This window comes from Panulirus ornatus, chromosome 19 (assembly GCF_036320965.1).
Source record: "Panulirus ornatus isolate Po-2019 chromosome 19, ASM3632096v1, whole genome shotgun sequence".
Taxonomy (NCBI): domain Eukaryota; kingdom Metazoa; phylum Arthropoda; class Malacostraca; order Decapoda; family Palinuridae; genus Panulirus; species Panulirus ornatus.
This window is the reverse complement of record NC_092242.1, coordinates 57,070,659-57,096,012: the sequence shown is the minus strand read 5'-3', so window position 1 is coordinate 57,096,012 and position 25,354 is coordinate 57,070,659. Positions and strand designations below refer to the sequence as shown.

The 25,354-nt window shown below is 37.4% G+C and overlaps 1 protein-coding gene across 10 annotated transcripts in view; it reads right to left on the bottom strand.

Annotated features, from left to right (window-relative positions):
- The window catches only part of LOC139755542 (amino acid transporter heavy chain SLC3A2-like), a 123,169-nt gene that overhangs the window by 33,269 nt on the left and 64,546 nt on the right, over window positions 1–25,354 (bottom strand). For 5 of the 10 annotated variants that reach the window (XM_071673954.1, XM_071673957.1, XM_071673958.1 and 2 more), the window contains 5 exons: window positions 24,396–24,494; window positions 24,110–24,267; window positions 17,763–17,816; window positions 4,444–4,611; window positions 1,368–1,514 (listed from right to left, as the gene is read on the bottom strand). In XM_071673954.1, coding sequence (XP_071530055.1) covers window positions 1,368–1,514; window positions 4,444–4,611; window positions 17,763–17,816; window positions 24,110–24,267; window positions 24,396–24,494 — 626 coding nt within the window. The remainder of the gene's footprint in view (window positions 1–1,367; window positions 1,515–4,443; window positions 4,612–17,762; window positions 17,817–24,109; window positions 24,268–24,395; window positions 24,495–25,354) is intronic. The other 5 variants (XM_071673959.1, XM_071673960.1, XM_071673961.1 and 2 more) reach the window with 2 other exon arrangements.

The window sequence follows — 25,354 nt, the reverse complement described above, 5'->3', positions numbered from 1 at the left end:
TCTCTTCATTCTTTTCTGTTCTTTTCAATGGAACTTCATACTTAATGAATTTAAATCCTTATTTTCTCACTAAGCTCACTGAGTTTTGCATCTCTCTTTGCTAAATTTTCTTGTTTTTCCCTGCTCTTCAAATCCTTAACCGTTTTCTGTCTCTTTGTATCTTCCATTTTGTGCTACCTTTCTTTTCATTTGATACTGGTCCAATGACTACTTGTTTGTTGTTAGGTTATTTTCTTTGAAGATCTCATTTTAATTTGCATTCAAATTATTTTCTAAAGAGCTGCTCTGTCATAATAAGTATTTCTAGCACTCAATCTGTTGTTTCCCTAAGCTGTTGTACTGTTTTGTTCCCTCTTGCTAGTATGTCATTTACTACTGTAAGGTCGAATGATTCATTAGATTTATTAGCCTATGGAACTGTTCTCTTTCATCTCTTGATCCTTTCCCACTTTCCTAAAATTTGTATCTACATCCATAATCTATTCTTTCTTGCCATTCAATAAAATGGTGGTAAAGTCACAAATCCATATCATCAAACCCAGTTCCTCAAATCCCTTTAATGTTTCTTGAACTTACGATACCAATATCATGGAAGTCCCTTGCCAACCATGAGAATCATGTTTCTGAACTACCCCTTGGTTGGCAATACCAGTAGGCCTATGGGGAATGGAAGGTTTGGGGGTTATGCCTCTTGAGAGACATACCTTCAATCCTAATGAGCACTGGTTCCTAACCAAGTTAAATTCGACAATTCTAAAACCTGTTATCTTCCTAATTCTCTTTGATAAGTTCCTCACAAGACTTACATCCCTTTTCAAGGCCCCTTGGTTCCCCCACTCCATGCAGTTAATATACATGTTATAAAATAACATCTGATCTTGCAAACCCAACAATACATGAATAGTTAAGTCTGCATCTAGAAAAAATTGGGTTATATTTGGAAGTTGAGGATATTTCTCTATTTGAGCAATTACTCTAATCATTCTAAGAATACTCTATCTGTCTATGGAACACCGTTCAAACATTCAGTCTACAGATGCCAAAATATCTAAACATATTTTTGAGCCCTGCATTTTGCAAAACAGCATCTCCTCTGAAGCAATGACGAAAGAGAAATTTGCTTATGAAATAGTCACAAGGCTTTTGTATTCTCTAGTAAACCTGATTAACAATTTGGCCTGAATACTGAAACTTTGGGTGGTACTGTGCAGTTGAATACTTTATGGGTCGAACGGTACAGTAATACCCTCAGCTTCCTCCTCCTGTCTAATGTGGCAGCTGTTTCCCTAATCAATAATTTCAAAATAAAAAATGTGAAACCCAATTACATATATTTACCTCAAATATATAAAAGAACAGAAATGTACCTGAATATAATCAAGCTTTGACATCAATCCAGATAAATCTCCAACTCCATCTGCATTTGAATCTTGAAAGCTTGGAACATAGACTTCATACATGACTGAGCCTTGCCACCATGAATGTGCTGGATTACACTCAGACCCTCTTGGCATCTGTTTAAATCAAAATATGTATTAGCACTAGGAATACTGTTTTTCCCCAGATTTTTATATTCTGAAAAAAAGAGGGGGAGACAGAAAAGCTCCCATTCTAGATTTATATAATAACCATGAGCAAAGTTTTGCCTATATGTATTTGCCTTTTACGTCATAATGAGATTGCATCAGAATTCAACCTTCTTCTACTCCTATCCTCAGAAAGTGAAAATATTGGAGAAAAAGATTTCCAGCCTCCTGATCCTGCCCTTTAATCACCTTCCACAACACAACAAAGATATAAGGGTAGTATTCTTTTCCTCTATCCATAGGGATACAAGTATTTCTTAAATGTAAATCTTATGCATTCATATCTAGTGTGCTACATCCCATACTATTGACATAGAGACCTAGACTGTGTTTTTTTTTCATGCATATTTGCCATTTCCCATGTTAGCAAAGTAGCATTAAGAACAGAGGACTGAGCCTTAAGAGGAAATATCCTCACTTGGCCTCCTTATCTGAGTAATAATTATTGCAAATTCATATTTGCCTTTTCTGTTCTGTTATACATATTATCCATGCTATCTACATGTGATGAGTTTTAGAAAAAGTGCCATACAGAGACTCTTCAAATGGTGAACCTAATCATATATAAAAAAAATAAGGACATACTCAAGACACCTTCCAAAATACCCACTTTTTGCCTTCTGCCACAAAGAAATAGGAAATTTTTGGAGAACGAAAAACTTTCTCTTTGGGGCAGTGTTCGATGAGCTTTGGAAAATTCTTTAAAAACCCTAGGGGTTAAAGCCCTCTAATCCCCATCTTCTGATGTGACTTACATCTCTCACTTTGCTAACCACCTTTGCAGTCTTCATTTTGGACTGGGTCCTTCTCTGTTAATCAGCAACCTCCACTCAAACAGACACGATGTTACTTGTCCTGCTAACTGACTAATCAGTCACACTTGTAGCCTCACAGTTCTCAGAACACAGATATCCTGGTGGTAGTCACCATTGGTTGAGAGAAAAGTATTTCTAAATAGAAAAGAACAAGAAGAAAGGGCAGGAAAAGCAACCTGGTAAATTGCTCAAAGTACACTGCCCTAGAAGGAAACAGCAAGCTATGAGAGGAAACCAACAGAAAGGAGAAGGGTTTAAGAAAAAACTTTTTTAACCAGCTCAAATATATAGCAAAAACAGTTAATCTCACCTAAATGTATCCTGAACTCATTAGCAAACTTCTGCCTCAAAAGGAGGCAAATCTAGTATCATGTATCAAAGATTATCAACTGATGGGGTCATCTATCTACTAAATAAGATGTTGAGGAATGCCAATGACCTCTTGTTAATACACTCCATGGGAAGGCTCTTTAGATGGGCCAGCTTTGGAGCTACATTTGTTCCATCATGGGCTTTAACATACAAGCCATGTCAAGGGCAGAGAACCAGTCTTCATGGAAAACAATATATTCATTGCTGAGAGCATATTCAGGCTTCCTAAATGAACAAAATGTGTGCTCACCCGAATAAGCACTAGACCGAATAAGCCACTAGAGCTGTCATCAGCAAACAACGACTGACACACTTCCTAGTCCCTCTCATCCACAACAGACTGCATACATATTTGCCATTTCCAGCATCAATGAGGTAGCGTAAGAAAAGAGGACTGAGCCTTAGAGGGAACATCCTTGCTTGACCCCCTTCTCTAGAGAAGTTCCTTTTAGGGAGAGAAGAAAAATTTTGGTTCTAATGGTTCCACTTCATGATCAAAGCACCTGCTGAACTGTCCTTTGTTGATCACTGGACATACTCCAAGGCATTCGTTTTGGTGGCAAAGATCTCCACCTGAGGAACCTACCCTAATGAAAGGAGCCAAGTGAATGCATTTCTTCCGATTGACATTTCTTCTGTCATGGAAAAGCACCTGAAGAGCCCTGCAAGCTTCTTGAAGATAATAAACCTGAAGAAACAGGTTTGCATACTGAGGAAATGTGACAAAACTAGCACAACAGAATTAAATGTACACCATATAACTGGTCTATGTTCTGTAATACAACTCATAGAATATAGGTATCTTCCCTGCAGTTCCTGTCTTATAGATTCCACAATGAAAAACAGCAAAATGGATATCTCAAATCTTGTATAAAATAGATTCATACAGTACACCAGAATTTCAGACAACTGTTTCTTATCAAACTATACAAAGGGAAGGAGGTGACAGTGTTCTTGTTTAGTCATTCAGGGTATCCACCCTCTGTAAAGCTCAGGACGAATGCCAAAGGACTGGCATGTATATGGCCTTTATAAAGGAAAGTGGGGAAAAAAAGTGAGGAGGGTTATAACTGGTAAGGATTATGAAGGAATGATCACTGAGATGCACAAATCAACTGAACGAAGAGGAGCAGTATGGCTTCAGGAGAGGAAAAGGATATGTGAACCAGGTGTTTTGCTTTGAAGAGAGTGAACTGTATGTGGCACAGATAAGGATGGCAGGGGGGCCTTAAGGTGGGTGCTATGCATATATGGGTTAAATTAAAAATTAATGAATGTAGTGAGGAGTTTTACTGATAGAGTAAGGCATATGTGTGATTAGGAAGAGAGAAGGGTAAATGGTCCCCAGTGGAAGTGGGTCTGTCTCAAGGATGAATTATGGATGGATGGATGAACAGAGTATGTGAAATGAGAAATTCGCAAGGAAGCATGAGCAAGATTAGGGTAATGAAGTACAGAGAGGAGATAAAGCAGGATGGTTGAAAGTAAGTTTGAATTGGAAGGATTTAGAGAAAGAGGAGTGTTATAGGTACTTACAAAGAGGATATGGCAGCAGGTGCAACCATGGGGGGCTGAGGTGAATAACTGGGTGGGGGTTAAGGTCCTGGGTGCATTAAAGAGTGCAAATTACTATCAGAATAGTACACTAAGAAATGAATCCTAGTGCTTACCTGAATGAGAAGTCCGACACCCACACACAGAAGACTGACAAGGATGGACATATTGAGCAGTACACATGTCTGACGAAGACGTTCCCAGTTCCAGCCGACATAGAATGCATCCTTGTACTTCAAGGCAATGTGAACATCAGAGCCCACCATGCAACGGCCTAGCAAAGGCTGTAAACAAAATGAATTCATCTTCATCTAGGATTCAATTTCACACACTTTCTGAGCACAATTTCATTCTACAAGGAAAATAATAAAAATTTGCCATTTATTTTAATCTAATGTAGCTTTTCAATACAATAACTATCATTTCAATTTCGTTTTCAATTATGAAAAAAGACTCACGAATGCATCCTGGTACAGTGGCTGTATCAATCACAGCAAACAAATACAGAATATATATGTAGCTACAACTTAATCAAGCAATTATCTTTGAAGCATGCCTGTAATCAAAAGTTATTTCAGACATCTAGCATAATTATATCACAACACAATCATAATACAATTTTTCACAAAAATGTGATTACGAAAAATGTAGCAAAAAGATCATCAAAAGTGCTCCAGGGGAATGATACAAGTGTATCAATTATCCATGAACAGCAGGGAAAAACATAAAACCTGCATGACCTTTGTAAATATATGAAAATTATCATTTAATCCAACCTCAACATATAAATCAACAATAAATTGCAATATCTTTTGTATGCTAAGTAACTAAGCACTTTTATTTCAGCAAGAAAAGTATGAAAAAAGTAAAGTGAATTCATTTGAAAAAAGGAAGATTCTATGTAAAAAAAAAAAAAAAAAATGAGATTCAAAACAATGTCTCAATACAATCTCTTGTCTCACCTTAACAATCTGAATATTTTTCCAAGGGAATTTTTATCACAAACTAATAACTTGCCTATGAGAGTCAAAGACTATTGATGGAGATGAATATCACTGATAGTACTATCTGTCAGTGGACTGAAACAAGGGATGTGAAGTGTCTAGGGTACACCATGGAAAGGTCTGTGGGACCTGGTTGTGGATAGGGAGCTGTGGTTTCGGTGCATTACACACAGCAGCTGGAGAAAACATGTGAGCAGCTGTGGCCTTTCTTCGCCTCTTCCTGGAGCTACCTCTCTAGGTGGGAAACAGTGATCAAGTATGAAAATAAAACTATTATCATTACTATCATATTTAGTCGCTGTCCCCTGTGTTAGCGAGGTAGCACAAGGAAACAGGCAAAAGAATGGCCCAACCCACCCACATACACATGCATATACATAAATGCACACACACACACACATATAATACATACCTATACATTTCATTGTATACATACATATACATACACAGACATATACATATACACACATGTACATTTTCATACTTGCAGCCTCCATCCATTCCTGTCGCCACCCCACCACACATGAAACAGCACCCCTTCCCCCCACGTGGACGCGCGTGAGGTAGCACTAGGAAAAGACAACAAAGGCCACATTCATTCACGCAGTCTCTAGCATCACATGAATACCCACACAACTGTTTCTTCCACACACACACACACACACATATACACACAAGGGACAACCTGATCATAACCTTTAAATTTTCAAAAGATAGAAAAAGTGGACAATGGACAGTTCTCTGAGATATACAGGGAAAGAGCAACCAGACAACATAATGTGAAATTAAGTAAAAAAAAAAAAAAAAAAAAACGTAAATAATAACAAAAAGAATACTTTAATAGTATAAGTGGTGGATGAATGAAAAGGATTCACTTAGGATATGGTTAATGCAGACAGCATACAAAAATTCATGAGGTTGTATGCGAGTGGAGAGTGCTGAAGAGATGGGGCCCAAGAAGTGCAAAACTCTCTCCCTGCACAGCACAAATAATTAATTACAAATAGGTAATTACACAGTGGTTGTAGGAATACGTCCAAGTAAAGATACCTGTTTCTTTGAAGATTTTGGATGATCTAAAGTGAATGATGCCTATGAAGTACTAGGAAGGAGGGGAGTAAAATATAAGGAGGCCCCTCGAGTGGCATATGTATTAGATATTCAGTTTGACAGTGCCAATTTCTGTGACTTTAAATGGAGATTGACAGTGGGAACTTCACAGGTTCAAATCGAATGAAGGAGTGTTGCCAACCTCAGTGAATAAAAACTTTTCTTTCTTTTACTTGTATCCTTTTAAAGGGGACTCAATTTGTATGAGAGTGAGAGGATAGCACTGTGATGTGAATAAGAGCAGTTAGTTAGTTAGTCTATGAAAGTGCAGCTTGCCAAAGGGAAGTGAAATCTGAATTCAAATGTACGTAAAATGCAACACTGGCAGTTGAACATCTAAACTCTCCTGAGGTTATTGGATAATTTACTCTAGTAAGTTTCAAGTGTGACAGGGTGAATGCATTTGCATGTAATTTAACACAGAAACATAAGTGTGTGCCTGATGATTGGGTGAAAACTATTATTGTTCTTTTATTCAAAGAAAAAGGTAACAGTGATGGGAGAAAATGGAAGATGGCCTCAATATGATTATTACCTTGCAGGATATATAAGCTTCAGGATTCTGTGTGGGTAGGCATCCTCCTTATTAATAAAGTCCCATATTAGGACAACAATTAAGGAGACAGTCAACTGTTTGCAGGAAATATCAAAATAATTTTCATGAATATGGATAAAAAAATCTTTAACAAGCTATTCATACCCTACATAAGGCCAAAACTATGATATGCTTCTCAAGTTTGGTCTCAAAGAGCTCATAGGGGAGGTCCACAGGAAGGCAACAGAGATGGAACCAATATTAGGAGAGCTAATGTACAGGGAAAGGCTGAAGGCTAAATTCAAATTTACCCACCTTGGAAGAGAAAAGACTGAGGAATAATCTTATCACAACCTTTAAGGTTTTAAAAGAGGCTGACAAAAAGGATGAAGTATTTTTGGAGATGTTGGGAGAGAGCAATTAGAGGAAATAACATGAATCAAGTAAGAAAATTGTAAAAAAGGATGTAAAGAAATATTCTTACAGTATAAGAGTGGTGGATGAGTGAAAAAGTGACTGAAGACATGGTCATTCCATGCAGCATACATAAATTCAAAAGAATGTTTGATGGTATAGAATGTTCAAGAGATGGGGCCCCATAGGTGTAAAACTTCTATCCCATATAGTAATACTTAGAACAGAAGTACAGCTGCAGAATCTTTCTCTAAGCCTTTACAAATTTTAATTCATTCCAATATCATGAACTATCATGACAAAAATCACTGATTCTGACAATTTGTGGCATAATTCTGATGACAAAGACATACTCTGAAAGAACCATTCACGAAAGTAACATAAAAGAAATTATGCAAAGGAGATATTCAGTGACAACAATTCATTATCATTTGCTTCAAGAAATATGTCTTAGCAAAATATATGAACTAAGTACAGTCAGAGTTAAAGAAAAACATATATTTTGAGAGCAAATAATAATACAACCCATATAAGAGTCATTACTCAAAAATCAAAGCTGTACAAAACAAAAAGTAATAGGATAAAGTTCACCAGTGGTTTAACATTAAGCAACACAAAAGCAAGAAAATAACTCATACTTAAAGAGGTAAACTTAAAAAGGCACCTTTGTACAGTACCTTGTAGACAGGTGCTAAAAACATACAGGGAAGGTCCATCAGGAGGTTCAGTGAAGTGCGTCAGTGCCAGAAGTTAAACACACATGTAAACACAACACTTACATGCAAACATCTGTTTGTGATAAAGAGAAAACTAATTCAAGCACAAGAAATGAACTAATGTGCACTAATTCTCTTTTTATCAAATTAGAACTACATTACCACAAAGTCAACATACAGAAGTTCTCTTTGCTCTAAACCACTAAATACAAACAAAGATACCTATACAGTGGTATTCATTATGGTACTGTATAATTTCAAGTGGTAGGGTAAAAGAGATAGGCATAATCAAATCAAATGTTCTGAAATTAAGTGGTGTGTAATTTACATAACGTGGAAGGACAACAATTTATGACATGATACAAATCTTTTCTTAAATCTAACAAGTAAATATGACACTGCTGAGTGATAATGTACGAAATGATACATGTATAGCAAAATTCAGGTACAATCTCAAGGAAATTAGCAGCAGGCTCATAGCACTGTAACTTCCAGGCATATCATACATTCTTAAGCTTAAATCATATTTTGAAGATCATCCCTAATTTCTACATCTTTTACCATTTCCTGTTCTTTCTATCTTAATTCTTATGTCTCCCTATTTCTACTCTTCCTCTTGTTTACTTGCTAATATATTCCTAACAGTTTTCAAACATTCCCATTTCCTTCATGGAAGGCACTTGTACTTGGAAAGAGCTAACATGTGCAACAGCCAAAAGACATGATGTTCTTGAAAAAATGTTATATTGAGAACTGCTGGTATGTTCTTAAATGGTGAAGCTCAGGATGACTCATGAAAAAAAAGAAAAATCTCAGGAAGATTACATGTTGCCTAATTTGAATGTCATTAACAGAAAAACATAATCTTAACAGACATATGGATAATGTGTTATGATGTAATTTAACTGAATTGGCATGATGTCATGTGGTAATATCGCAAAAAAGTATGATGTTAAGAAGTGGAACCTAGTGTGGTATGGTGTCTTGAAAAATATTAGTATGGACTGATGTCATGGGATGTGTCTGTAACAGCCCGATGCTGAATGTTATAGTCTACTATGATGTGATACAAAAGTAAGCACTGTGATACAATCTGGTGGAAAGTGGTATAACGTGACAACAAACAGCAACGTGCAATACAATCTGTCATATGGAGAAGAGCAGTCATACAGCAATTTGTGTTACGGCATGCTTTTATACATAAGTAATGACGTGATATACCTAAAATTTCATACAATATTACACAAAAGCATCATTCATGGTAAATAAACTAAAGAAAAGAGCAATGCTATCACATAAATACTTATGAAATTAGCAGATCAATAATTCTTATAAACAGTGCAACTAATGCACTTAGAAAAATGATATATCTGAATAAAAAATAAAAAGCACATGACAGTAATACTCTTTAAATAAGAATATTAAGCAAAGTTTCTCCCTTCTGTTCAAGGTACACATTATCATATAGGTGATGGCCACAGATGTACTTAGACCATTATGCAACACTAACAAAGGAACAGATACCCAAAGCAACTGAATAAGAAAATATTTTGCAAGGATACTTTTGCATTGCAATATTTGAAGAGTCAGTATAAATTGGCTCATGTTCTCAATGTTAATTTAGTTAAATAGCTACATTCTTTTTACAAATCACAATACAAAAGATAAAAGATAATGTATTTTTGAAAAACAGAAAAAAAATCATCTTTTCATCTTATTCTAATAATATCTGTTTATTTGTATTTCTATCTATCTATATTTTTTTGTGAGGGAGAAGGAAAGAGCATCTGCCTACTTAAGAGTACCAACAAGATTCTGCCATGATGCTCACCAAACACTTTGCCTGATGAATAAGACTGTCAGCTGCCAACTGAATTACATACGTATCTATTCTAGTTCATCTGGGACTGATTTTAACATGTCAAGGATTCTTTACATGTTTCTGTAGTTGTTACACACATGTTTCTTATTTCTCCCAGAATCATACCACTCATCACCTGGCTTAGTAGTGCAATCTTCTCAATGCATTATCTAATTCTAGTTTCTCATTTATGATGACATCTAGATTTTCTACATTTGTTCCACTTTTTATCCCTTTCTTACATGTTCCTTAACTCACTTGCTCAACTTTACTTTAAATAAGTTCCATCAGCATCACTTTTGCCAATTTGTAAACTGTATATAATCTCTTTTCATCTCCTATGGCTCAATTTCTGATCAAATAATTTTACTGTAATCAGCAACTATGCTTTCCATTCCTTTATTGCTGATGTCTGATAAAGAGTACTGAGGCTAATAATGTTCCCTGTTGTACTCTAGACAGGACATCTCCCTCTTACATGGTTCCATTTGTTACCACTTTGAATCATTCAGTCATTTACTGTGGCAAATGTTTTTCCACACAAAAACAATATCCATTCATTTTCCTTGCAGTACTCTTTCATATGTATCATTGTAATGACCTAATAATGGCATTTGCATACTTCTTCCCTGATGCACATTCATGTAGGCCCTAGCCTATGTAGCTTCTCTTAAGTACATGGTTTAATGTATGTCCTTTTCATCAATCTTTCAAGAACTCTTACTACAGTAGCTCTTTACAAAAAGCTACTTTATGAGTCCCCTGGCCCTGAGGGAAAAGACACTAATACAAAAGATTTTTCAAAAGAATCTTCTAATTTCCTAGCCAAAAATCTGCCCAACAATCACTAGCAAGACTCATTATCAATCCAAAAATATAAATATATAAAGCTGACTGCAAGAGTGACTTATTTCAGCTTTATCTCATACAACTGTTATAGCCCCTATTAAACAAACAGGAAAAATGTAATGTCACCGGTAAAGAAATATAACAATTATAGCCTAACATATGAAAGGAATCACTCACCGTCCCTAGACTGCAAAGCAAATTAGTATATATATCAATCATATAAAATTACCAATTAATATTCCTCTTTCATTAATGTATACCTAAATATAAAAGACAGTACATAATTGTTTAAAAAATGAATGCAAAAGGCACACAGTCTTAGTCTGCCAATAAAACCTCGTTACATTTTTATCAACTTTCCATTTGCCTCTGTATAAGGACACAAAATATGCCCTCTATTAGTCCTCAGGCACCTCTCCTTGTGCCACACAAATGCAAATCAGTCTGATTTTGCCCTCTATTAGTCCTCAGGCACCTCTCCTTGTGCCACACAAATGCAAATCAGTCTGATTAACCAATCAACAAAACCATCACCTCTTTTCTTAGGAGTTCAACTGCAATCAACTCTTGATGCTTTCCTACATTTCATCTTGTACAAGGCCTTTACAAACTCTCTTTTCATCTTCTCATTTTCTATAGCTCTCATTCCACATGCCATCTCATCACACATATACCACATCCACTTCCCTACCATTCAATATGTTCAGCAATTCTCATCTCTTTTTCACATCTTTGTCTGTTAGTACTTCCCCATCTGCTTTCTTTGCTTTTGCTACCATAGTTCCCTTCTTTTCCATACACTGTTCACCTCCTTCCAAAATGTTTTCTTAACTGTGAAATTTAACATCTTTTTTGCTCCATCTTTCATTTGTCTTCTCTTCTGGCTCTCAACTTTCTCCTATCCTCCATACACTTTCTTCTACATTTTTTTGAATCACTTGCACCCCTTTCCTGCACTGACAAGCAAAATATATATATATATATATATATATATATATATATATATATATATATATATATATATATATATATATTATTTTCATATTAGCTGAGATGACACAGGCAACTGAGGCATTAATCAAGGCCATCTCATTAACACAATATAGATATACATATATTACCTTGCATGAGCCAAGTACCAATTTATCAACCAACCCCAAGGGGTGGATGAATAGCTGGGTTGACTGTAGACTCAATGCCACAATCAGGATTTGAACCTATGCGCTCAACCCTGGGAAGCTCGTGAAAGCATCACAGTTAGGAATGCTAACCAGTAAACTACGGAGGCCATACCTCCTTTTTCAGTATCAGTAGGAATTTCACTCCCTTATTCCATCACTCATTACGGTGTCTCATTTATATATATCCCACCTTCCACATGGTATGCACTTTATCTGCACATATAAGCTCTCCATTCCTAAAAACCTTCCACTCTTTCACTACCCTACTTTTATTTGCCAGTATTCTCACTATCCTCCATTCTTCATGCAATATCTCCATGTATCACTGCATAAATACCAAGCTCACTCAGTTTCATCATATCTTTTACATATACGTCATTTTGTCTTTTTCTAAAAGTTATCATATCCTTACAATCCCCTCCATCAAGAAATTATTAAACATTTCACTTGCCACTTATCTTAGCATGTTTATGTCTGTCAACCTCTCCTATGAACACCTGTCAATCAGCACATAATCCATTAATTCCTGATGAGCCCCTACCCCACTCAACAACTTATACCATACTGAACTTATGAATGTACCTTTTCTTGCACTATGCTTTCCCAATCACCATTCCTCTTTCAACACACAACTCAACTTTCCCTCCCTTTTCATTTACACCAGAGTTATCAGCCCCCATAGTACTCTCAACTGCAGCGAGACCTACACTTCAATTATGATACCCTAACATCAAAATTTGATCACTTGCATCATAACCACAAAACCTTTCTTTAAGCACCTCTTTTGAAGATTAAAAGCAGGCAGTGACCTGATCACAACTTCTCAGTTTCTATCACAAAACTGATGACACAAACAGTGAACAGTCCTTTGAGAGATATTGAGACAGAACAACTGGAGGACGGAAAATGAAAAAGAATATGAAATTTGTTAAGAAAAATGTGAAAAAGTACTGCTATAGTATAAGTGGTAAATGACTACAAATGAAATTACTGAAGACATAGTCAATGCAGCAAATAATGTTCAAGTGATGGTGCCTCATTAGTGTACAATTACCTCCACATGTACAAATAGGCATATACAATGCATCTCTTTGTTCTTCACTAGTTACCTGGAGCAACTGAACCACTGAACTTCCTCACAATTCAACTTTCCAACTCAGAGCCAGAGCAACTAGGTTTCTCTTATAAAACATAACACCTACTTCCCCCTTATTTTCATACTATTTGCAATTATATAAATGCATTCAGACACCTCAGCTTGAGTTCATGAAAAATCCTTGCTTGGCTTATTTCTCTGTTCTTGTTTATATAGCGATAATATGAGAGAGGAAGGTTTCCAGCTCCTTGCCCTTACAGTTGCCTCACACAACACACACTGAATACACGGGTAATATTCTTGTGGTTATGAGAAAGAGAGAGAAAAAAGAAGTTCGTTTTGATTATTGAAAAAAAATTTCTCTCCTAGGCAGTGTCCAGCAAGCATGAAAAATTCTTTAGATTATTCTCCAAGAAAGTCTGTGCCTGTGTCTGCCTAAACAATGATATTATCAACTTCCTTCTACAAGTTGCCTGACTGCTCAAAATTCATAGATTGTGGGCATCAGCACCAAAAAAGTCAATCCTAGAGAGAGAGATTCTTTAAAAAAGAAAAAAGAGGGAAAAGCTAGGCTGGGCAAGACAACCCCTAAGATCTATCCTGAATTTATAAGAACATTCCCACATGAAGGGAAGAGGGCTTAGAGGAAAAAAATCAGACAAGAAGGCTAAACACAAATGCAAAATTTATGCCTTCAACAGTAATTCAACAGCACACTGAAATATGTCTCATGTGAAAGAGAAATCCTGGGCCAGAGTCATACAGGACAGATGCAAATGCCTATACTTAGGCACTATCTGACTAAGGTGGAAGAGGTGCCAAACACCCATTTACTTGGTTTCCTCCAACAAGAAAATTCCATGGGAGGCTATGGTAGAGGCCACTTTCCTCACCACATGTGCTCTGGTGTCAAATCTAGTTTAGCTAACAAGTTCCACAATCCATGTAGAGATATTCCTTGCCAAAAGGGGGTGTTAAGTGGTAGGGCACAGAAATCAATGGTCAATTCAATAATCTCTGGTGGTCTAAAGAGGTCTCCTTCGATATCTAACTGGGCATAACGCATGATACTCTCTTGATGAATTCTTCCATGAGTTCATGACAATAAACCTGTTAATAAACTTAACAGTTTCATTCTTAACCGAAAATCTAGGGTTTATGTTTGTCTTAACCCATAACAGACTGTCATGAAAGAGAAGATTCTGATACAGCGTGTAATACACTAAATCTCCTTAAAGAGCCAAAGGCCATAATATTCAGAATTTTCATAAAACGATGCTTGTCAGCTAACCTAACAGAAAAATGATCAAACTCTAAAAGATCTGGGGCTTTCAAAAGCTTCCATTTGAATTGCTGTGGAGAACAAAGATATTTCCTCAAAAAGACTAATTGGAGAAGATGTACTGGATGAAAAGCTGAATCATGTTCAAATAATTTCAATCCATGGACAAAGCATGTTGTAACTGCACCTTCTCTAAAACTTAAAATAAGTAAGTCAGCAGTAGAATGGAGGTTCTGGTGGCTGATAGATCGGAAACAGACGAAAGAAATGGCCCAACCCCCCCATACACATGTACATACACACGTCCACACACGCAAATATACATACCTACACAGCTTTCCATGGTTTACCCCGGACGCTTCACATGCCTTGATTCAATCCACTGACAGCACGTCAACCCCTGTATACCACATCGCTCCAATTCACTCTATTCCTTGCCCTCCTTTCACCCTCCTGCATGTTCAGGCCCCGATCACACAAAATCCTTTTCACTCCATCTTTCCACCTCCAATTTGGTCTCCCTCTTCTCCTCGTTCCCTCCACCTCCGACACATATATCCTCTTGGTCAATCTTTCCTCACTCATTCCCTCCATGTGCCCAAACCACTTCAAAACACCCTCTTCTGCTCTCTCAACCATGCTCTTTTTATTTCCACACATCTCTCTTACCCTTACGTTACTTACTCGATCAAACCACCTCACACCACACATTGTCCTCAAACATCTCATTTCCAGCACATCCATCCTCCTGCGCACAACTCTATCCATAGCCCACGCCTCGCAACCATACAACATTGTTGGAACCACTATTCCTTCAAACATACCCATTTTTGCTTTCCGGGATAATGTTCTCGACTTCCACACATTTTTCAAGGCTCCCAAAATTTTTGCCCCCTCCCCCACCCTATGATCCACTTCCGCTTCCATGGTTCCATCCGCTGACAGATCCACTCCCAGATATCTAAAACACTTCACTTCCTCCAGTTTTTCTCCATTCAAACTCACCTCCCAATTGACTTGACCCTCAACCCTACTGTACCTAATAACCTTGCTCTTATTCACATTTACTCTTAACTTTCTTCTTCCACACACTTTACCAAACTCCGTCACCAGCTTCTGCAGTTTCTCACATGAATCCGCCACCAGCGCTGTATCATCAGCGAACAACAACTGACTCACTTCCCAAGCTCTCTCATCCCCAACAGACTTCATACTTGCCCCTCTTTCCAAGACTCTTGCATTTACCTCCCTAACAACCCCATCAAATTGAAATGTCACTAAAAAAAAAAAAAAAAAAAAAAAAAAAAAAAAAATCTAACATAAAGCCTTCTCCCAGACAGGCATTTCATTGACACAGTCTAATCTTGACAGTGCATCTGTCAAAACAGTGCACTCTCCTTGGAGATAAGAGGCTTGGAGAGGAAGGCCTTAGGACAATCGCAAGGAGCCAGCCTTTTACATTTACTCTACAAGAAGCAGGGATTTGCAAGAGCATTTGTTCATCAGACAGCTAACAACCACAGTATTGTCCTTCAAAAATAAAAATAAAATGACCATTGTAGAATCATTTCATTTCTCTATCTAAATCTCTCATGAAAGATCTCATGGAACTCCAGCAAGCTTTCACAGAATCCTAGGTTTCTGAGGAACCCAGTAAGTTACATGATGTGTTCTAAGTATTGTCCCCACATAAGAATTAGACTTGGAAAATTTCAGTCTGGACCATAACTCCCTCTTATACAGTACCATACTTGCTTGCCTTCGTCCATTCCCAGCAGTGCCCCACCATAAAGGAAACAGCATCACTACCTCCTGCTTCAGCGAGGTAGCACCAGGAAAACAGACAAAAAAGGCCACATTTGTTCACACTCATTCTTTAGCTGTCATGTATAATGCACTGAAACCACAGCTCCCTATCCATACCAAGGCCCCACAGACCTTTCCAGGGTTTACCCTAGATGTTTCACATGCCCTGGTTCGGTCCACTAACAGCAAGTCAACCCCAGTATACCACATCATTCTAATTCACTCTATTCCTTACAAACTTCTCACCCTTCTGTATGTTCAGGCCCCAATCACTCAAAATCTTTTTCACTCCATCCTTCCACCTCCAATTTGGTCTCCAACTTCTTGCTCCCTCCACCTCTGACACAGACATATACATATATATACACATGTACATATTCATACATGCCACCTTCATCCATTCCCGTTGTCACCCCGCCACACATGAAACAGCATCCCCCCCCCCCTCCAGTGAGGCAGCACCAGGAAAGAACAAAAAAAAGGCCACATTCGTTCACATTCAGTCTCTAGCTGTATGTGTAATGAACCGAAACCACAGCTCCCTTTCCACATCCAGGCCCCACAGACCTTTCCATGGTTTACCCCAGACACTTCACATGCCTTGGTTCAGTCCAGTGACAGCACATCAGCCCCAGTATACCACATTGTTCCGATTCACTCTATTCCTTGCATGCCTTTCACCCTCCTGTATGTTCATGCCCCAATCACTCAAAATCTTTTTCATTCCATCCTTCCACCTCCAATTTGGTCTCCCGCTTCTCCTTCTTCCCTCCACTTCTGACACATATATCCTCTTTGTCAATCTTTCCTCAATCATTCTCTCCATGTTTCCAAACCATTTCAACACACCCTCTTATAATACTTGATCGCTGTCTCCCACGTCAACGAGGTAGCGCAAGGAAATAGACAAGAAATGGCCCAACCCACCCGCATACACATGTATATACCCTAGCCTGAGCCAAGTATCTATTTTATCAACAAACCCCTTGGGATGAATGAAGAGTTGGGTTGACTGTGGAACAACTGCCTCAACCAGGATTCAAACCTATGTGATTGACCCTGGGTGACCCCTGCATGCGTCACGGTCAAGAACACTAACTGCTACACCATGAAATGCTTCCTCATTGGATACAATGAGTGTTGGAATATCTCTTACTCACAAGGAAGACCACATAGGAAAGGAATAAAACTTTCATCAATGTACTTTATACAGAATTGCCCAAACTAAAACAATGTGGCTCAATTAGGAATAGATTTCTATTCCAGGTTAACAGATGCAAAAATTCCAACCAGAATTTAACAAAAAGGCTTTCATTCTCTGTATAATAAAAAAAAATTATACATACTAGTGATTTAAATATGATAAACAAAGACAACATAAAGCTGCAGCTAAAAAAAAGAGCTACATAAAGCAATTGCATGCACATTTAAAAGGTTTTAAACATCAACATTAATTCTTTTGAAGGTAACTATAGCTTTTAAATGAATCTTAGCTACATATATGCCAGTCCAAAACCTACTCACTATAAGTACACCAAATCCTTATCCTTGCTGAAGATGAAAAAATCTCACAAAAATTACCTGAATTTTGTTTGGGATATCCGTCACATCCACAAATAAGTCAAGAGGGTCATGCTGGGAAAGAAATATGTCATTATCAGATTCAAATTTCAAGAATGTAAACATCATGCATTCCTGACAAAAACAGCTTCCATCTACGTATATCATCAAAGAGGCCTAAAGATCTATCTAACTCAATTTCTGATTCACATAACAGTACTGCATTAACTGCACATGGCAAGAGTTTCAACATTCTTTCTGTTTCACTAAGATTTATCCATGTAGAGGTATCATTACCACATCACTCACATGGTAACATAACACAACCTAGACACTCCCACATCTATCTAAATCAACTTACTGATATCCTGTACTTTCACAAACACACAACAGCAAGGCATCATCATAACATTTTGAGTAGCAAGATTTCAAATTTTCAACAAAGGGACAGTACGCTGTAGTGATTATGGAATTGGAAAACAAAAAACAAACAAAATTCATATGTATGTACATATATTCATGGTCTAAAACAATATTATCTGAACATGCTACTGTATATCAATATAATATGAGGTATTTGTATACTTATCATGCACATTTACATTGTCACCACAAAATACTATGTGATTTATAACCAACCAAATGCAAAAATACATTTGTTTGTGTTCTCACCTTCCACATTATTTACACCATCCACAGTAAGTGTAAGCATTTCATTATGTCTGGAAGGAGTGTTAAAGACCCTGACACAGCTACAGAAGGAGAGTTTGCTGTGAAAATTTACGATGAGAGTGAAGGTTAGGAAAGTGACAAGAAATCTTGATCTAGGTATGGAAGGAGAGGGGGTCAGTGGAAGACAGGAAATGACAACCATGTTTACAGAAAGAGACAAGGAAACTTACTCAGGTAAGAAAAAAAAGAAAAAAAAAGAGAAAGTGAAGGAAAGTCAGGAAACTTCTAGTCGTGATGTGAGTGCAGAAAGGGACTATGACACTGACTCAGGTATGGAAAGGGTGTGGGAGGAAGAGAGCAAAAGCCAGGAATCTCTTTCAGGCTTGGTCACAAATATGGATAGGGTGAAATACAATGAAGTAAATGAACAACAACTCAGAGGACTGGACAAAATCTGTAGATAATATATGAAGGGAAATTGCATGTATGGTAAGATTGGCATATTATACTGAGGAAAATGCAAATCTAAACACCCTAAAAAATTTCAACTGGCTTAGAAAAAAAAAGTAAACACCATCAAGGGAAAGATGCAGATTCTACCATCCAGAATTATGCAGAGAAAAACAAGAGTTTAAGCAATGCTTGGATGAATACTTTGAGAACCACCAAATATAAGGGACAATGAGACATATCCCCAGTGCCCATCAAAATATGCTTTCTTTCTAAAGATGATAGAAAGGGCCAAAGAGAGGAAAGGGTAAACTGTCAGAGGAGTAAATAACACTGGCTTTCCCCTTCAGTATGGCAAGGGAACCAAAAGCAGTCTTCCAAGTTCAGCAGAACAGAGCAAATCAACCACCCACAGCAACACAACAGATAATCACACAGAACAAATAAAACCCTAATAATAAGTGGCCTGCTAAACAAATCAAGTGCAGTTTTTGTGGCCTTCAATGAAACACACAAAAGATCATATGAATAGTGAGTTGTGAATCCCAAAGTACAACCTGTACAGAAGCAACAAAACTAGATCATGTGAAGGAGTTGGACTGTTTTTACAGTACATGTATTCATAATAACAGAACTCCTTAACTTCTCAAATGATACAGAAGAAGCACTCATCAAGACTGAAAACCAAAACCAGTCACTGTATTAATCTGTAGACCACCAGATCCAAAGCCTCATGAATTCACAGAACAAATAAGAAACATAGAATCATGTCTTAAACTTCCTGGAAACCCCAGTTCCATATATATTTGTCTTAGGAGACTTCAACCTATCACACATTAAATGAAGACAGTCAGGAAATAAGATCACAGCAGAAAATACCAACACTGAAAGCAGCTCAAATGAAAAGCAGCAACAAAGAGAGTTATTCACACGATGTGAAAAGTTCTCCCTCAGCCAACAATAACAAAACCATCCAGAGGAAACATCATTCTTTACTTAATCTTTACAAACTATGTGGATATAATTTGTGATATTACCATCTCAAACACCTTATACTCTGATCACAACCTGACTGAAGGGAAAACGACAAGCTTGGATGATAAACTGCCTTGTAAGAACACATGAAACAGTGGAGGTGTTTTCAGTAATTTCAGTTTTAACTGTATATGGATATACTGGGAGGATATGATCAATGAGATGTCTCTGGCACAATGGGAATCACTGCTTAGCACCACAGGTACTCAGGAAGATGCAGTTCACATGACCACTTTGGTACTCCAAATATGCATCAGACATATACCAAAGACACAAAATCACAAAAGGTCTAGGTTATAATGAGAAAGACGAGCACTTTACAGATGAAAAAATCAGCAGACATAAAGAAGCCACAGCTCACCAACAAATGAAAGAAAGCCTATCAAATGAATTTCTGGAAAAGAGACCACACTCTAAAAATGTCATATGAAACACAGGAAAATGAAGAAAAAACTATTAGTAAGATATATCATTTTTTTTATTGTACTTTGATGCTGTCTCCCGCATTAGCGAGGTAGCACAAGGAAACAGACGAAAGACTGGCCCAACCCACCCACATACACATATATATACATAAATGCCCACACATGCACATATACATACTTATACATTTCAACGTATACATACATATACATACACAGACATATACATATATACACAGGTACATATTCATACATACTGCTTTTATCCATTCCTGCTGCCACCCTGCCACACATGAAAAACAGCACCCCCTTCCCCCTGCATGCGCACGAGGCTGTGCCAGGAAACGACAACAAAGGCCACATTCGTTCACACTCAGTCTCTAGCTGTCATGTGTAATGCACGGAAACCACAGCTCCCTTTCCACATCCAGGCCCCACAAAACTTTCCATACTTTACCCCAGACACTTCACATGCCCTGGTTCAATCCACTGACAGCATGTCGACCCCAGTATAACACATCGTTCCAATTCACTCTATTCCTTGCACGCCTTTCACCCTCCTCTATGTTCAAGCCCCGATCACTCAAAATCTTTTCCACTTCATCCTTCCACCTCCAATTTGGTCTCCCACTTCTCCTTGTTCCCTCCACCTTTTACACATATATCCTCTTTGTCAATCTTTCATGACTCATTCTCTCCATGTAACCAAACCATTTCAATACACCCTATTCTGCTCTCTCAACCACACTCTTTTTATTACCACACATCTCTTTTACCCTTTCATTACTTACTCGATCAAACCACCAGGTGGTTATCAATAAGATATAACCCAAAATACTTTTACTTACATGCAAAATGCAAATCCAGGACCACAAACAAACTTAAAACAGAAATTAATACTACAACTTCCAAGAGGTGAAGCATTAAGAATTCTGTGAGCCAAAATCAATGCTAAAGGTAAATGACCCAACAGACTTCCTAAACAGTAATCTCACAAGTGTATACATAGCAAATATCACCAACTCAAAAAAGATTTCAAAAAAACTCTGAAAGTATGCCCATGTACTCAGCCCCAGGCCAAGACTCATGGAACTCAGTTCTCATAAATAAACATAAGACACATTTAGCATGTACACTAAATATCTTATGATGAAAAAGTCAATGTTTATGGCATCATTCCTGAGAGTCTGAAACTAATCAACATCACACCATTCCACTACGGTGGAAGCAAAGCATTTCTAAAAAATTCTAAAAAACTGTTTGACTGATAGCATCAATATTGCACATCAGTAAAACATTTGAAAGAGTCCTAAGTGGCAAGCTGACTGAATCTATGGAAGTGAACAATCTATATAACCCCGGAAATTGTTTCAAGATGGGAAGATCTTGCCTTAGTTGCTTGACCATCATAACATGATTGTTAAAGTTTTGGAAAACAAATACAATGCTGACAGGATTACATAGACTTTGCAAAATCATTGAACAAATGAGACCATGGTGTCATATCACATAAAAGGCAAATGTGATGGTCTTGATTAGTGCTTCAATTGATTATGCTGTCTCAACTATAAAACAAAAAATGCAACAACTTTTGAATCTTCTATTGGTTAAAAATTCTTTGATCCATTTTCCTAATTTCCTTTTAAATTCTGAATTGCAACTTTCTTTATCAACACTCCTTAGTATACTTTATCAAATGCTTTGGCAAAATCAAGAAATACAGTGTCTATTCTTTTCCCATCTATCAAACTTTGTACATGTCATTATAATGGGCTAGTGGTAAAGTTTGTGTACTTTTACCAAAGACAAAACCATGCTGTCCTTCATCAATGAATGTGTTTGAAATAAGATGTTCCATTACATATTTTCAATTATCTCTAAAAAATACTATGATTACAAGTGAAGTTATGTTAAATGGTCTGTATTGCTTCAGCCTTAATTTGGACCCTCTTTTGTACATAGGTCTTATGCACATCTTTTTATGTTTATGAGCTGAGCTTGTTAGGTCTATGCTTTACCTCAGCAGTATTGTAAGAGGTTTGATTTGGCTATTGTTTCTTTTGTCTTCTTAAGAAGAACTGATAATATCCCATTTGGTCCTTGGGCTGAATTTTCTTCAAGTTGATCCAATGCTTAAATTACATCATATTCTGAGAAGTTTATATTTGTGTGTGCATGCTCATCATAGTTATTAAACATTTCATCATCTATTTCTTTGTGCTCTTCTACTGCATAATGACTTATGTTGGCCAAGTACACATTTGGCATATTCTTTTGGGGTCACCCATTGTCACCTTTTTTGAATGCTCCAACCTATGACTTTTTGTTCTCTTTGTTTATGTGAGCAAATAGGACTTTTTGTTCATTTAGTCTCTATACCCCTCTATATGATTCCATTATATCTTTGTCTGCATTAACTATTTTGCCTTCTACCTGTTCCATTTTGTCTATGCTTGCTGCACATCTTGGTTTTTCTTTCATTCTCCTCCTTTATTCATCCATTGTTATTTGTCCCACGGTATCTTTCTCTATACAATAACCTTCTTTTACTTGGCACTAGTTTTGTGATCAGTTCATCTACATGCTGGTAAAAGATTTGCCATGCTTGTTTTTGCATTATGATTGTTCAGGCAATTCAACCACTGCATATTTTCAATAGATCATTTACTCTTCTACATTAATTCTCCAGAGTACATGTTAAAGTTCCCAAACATATCTATATCTTCTATATCAGTGGATGTAAAGCAGTAAAGTCTCACTGATGGAGTTCTTGCTCCAAAGGAGTCTATCACTTCCCTGCTCCTGATGGGAGCACAGCCTTAAAGCTGCACTAGCCCCATAAAAGGGGTCCTAGGCTTGCATATAGGCTTGCATAATCATAATTTTTAGCAAAGATGAACTTTTGGCACTTGCTGAACCAAACAAAAATACTTCCAATTAAAACAACATCACTATGCCCAGCAACTATTTCTTTGCAACAGCACATAATCCCTCTCATAAAATCACTTCATTACCCATCACCAACCCCACAGCACAAATAACACCTCACACCTGCCCCATACATCCACAGCCCTCTCTCTCTCTCTCTCTCTCTCTCTCTCTCTCTCTCTCTCTCTCTCTCTCTCTCTCCACTTGCAAAATATTCAAACTATACCATTTCAATATGAACTAATAAACTGCCCGTCTAAAACGCTAAACCACGAAACATACATCCATCTAAAACTACACTCTTTACACACTTTACACACTCTATACACACTTTCTGGTTCGTATTCTAGGCACCACCAATCCCTCCAGAATTACAAATATCAATATATCACCAGAACCCCCTCAAGTTAGATGCAATTTCTACACTCAATACCCTGAACAATTACTCCTCAACTGTCTTGCATTCACCACACAACATCAAAATGCTTTTTAACCTGTGGTTCTACCCAAGCAAATATAGCTAACGTCTTGAGTGCTACAGAAGCTCCACAAAAGGGGAAGCATGGGCAAATATGGCAAGGTAATTACCCATCCAGCTAATTAATGAATCTCCTATCAATAAAATGGCACAAGTATTCTACAATTGCCACTGTTAATTAACATGGAAAATAAAAATCAGAAAAAAACACTAAAAGAAAGTTAATTTTGTTAATCATTTACAATAATAACAAGAAAGTATTGAGAACATGCTTTTAAGGAAAGTTAATTATGCATTCTAAACAAACCATTCTTCACAATGAGCCATCACAAGGCATTCAAAGTGAAACTTCTCTAATAACATCTGAGCATGATCCAACATACCATTTTCTTGCTTGATATGGAGTGTTCATGTAAAGGTTCATACTCAACACCTGTAAAGTCTGAAAAATCTGGCAAGGGCAGCAATGGCTGCTGTGCCTCTGGAGAAGACCCAGATGATGCTGAAGAAACACTTGTGCTCCTTTCAAACGTACATCCCTCTGCAACAAAAAGTACCACAGTACATTCTCTATACATTTGATACTTTACTGACAATTATCATACATATGAGGACAGTAACTCATTATTCTATATATCATTAACAACTTTAAAACATTTTTAGTATTACCACTGTGGACACCTAGATGGTGACTGCTAGTGAACCCATGGCATTCAGTATCTTTCTGTAAGACCAGGTCATCTCCCAGTCCAATATCAGAGTCCAAACCTGGGCCCAAAATATATTTCAAAATCATGTATCAAATCTTTCAAAACAAATCATTTCATTTCCATAAATAATGCTTTATAAAATCATTATCAGTCATCAATTTCACACTGCTCTACCACAGTCAATAAACTATACACCAACTATGGAAATCCAACTACTACGTTTGATAGTAAGGAAATAAAGAAAAATATAAAAAGGCAAGTTTTCAAAGTCAAAAACCCTTTCTCTCTGAGGAACCATTCTAAAATCATGATATTCCTAGGGAATATTCAGGCCAGGACTCAGCCTACCCTCAATATTTTGGTGAGGAAGCACCACCTTACTCTTCATGAACAACTTTAAAGGCATCTGCTGCAATATAGCTCATTTTGGGCCCGTCTACAGCCAATTCATGGATCCACCTCCTACCAACAATTCAGCACACTTTTTTTTTTGTGGACTGCAAGTGCCAAGGCAGTCACTGCCGGTAATGGGAAAAGGTTGGTGGGTATATATATATATAAAAAAAAAAAAAAAAAATCCACATGACAGCTAGAGACTGAGTGCGAATGAATGTGGCCTTTTTTGTCTGTTTTCATGGTGCTGCCTCACTGATGCAGGGGGTGGCGATGCTGTTTCCGGTGGGGCACGGTGGCACTGGGAACAGAGAAGGGGCCAAGTGAGGATATTCCCTCAAGGGCTTAGTCCTCTATTCCTAGCTCTACCTTGCTGACAAGGGAAATGGCGAATATGTATGAAAAAGGGGACAAGAACCAGAAAAAATTGCCTATGGGACACTGCCTCAGAGTGAAAAAGTTTTTCTACTTTCAAAACTTACCTTTCTCTCCTCTGCGGGTGTTCCTACGAGCCAGCATGAGCAC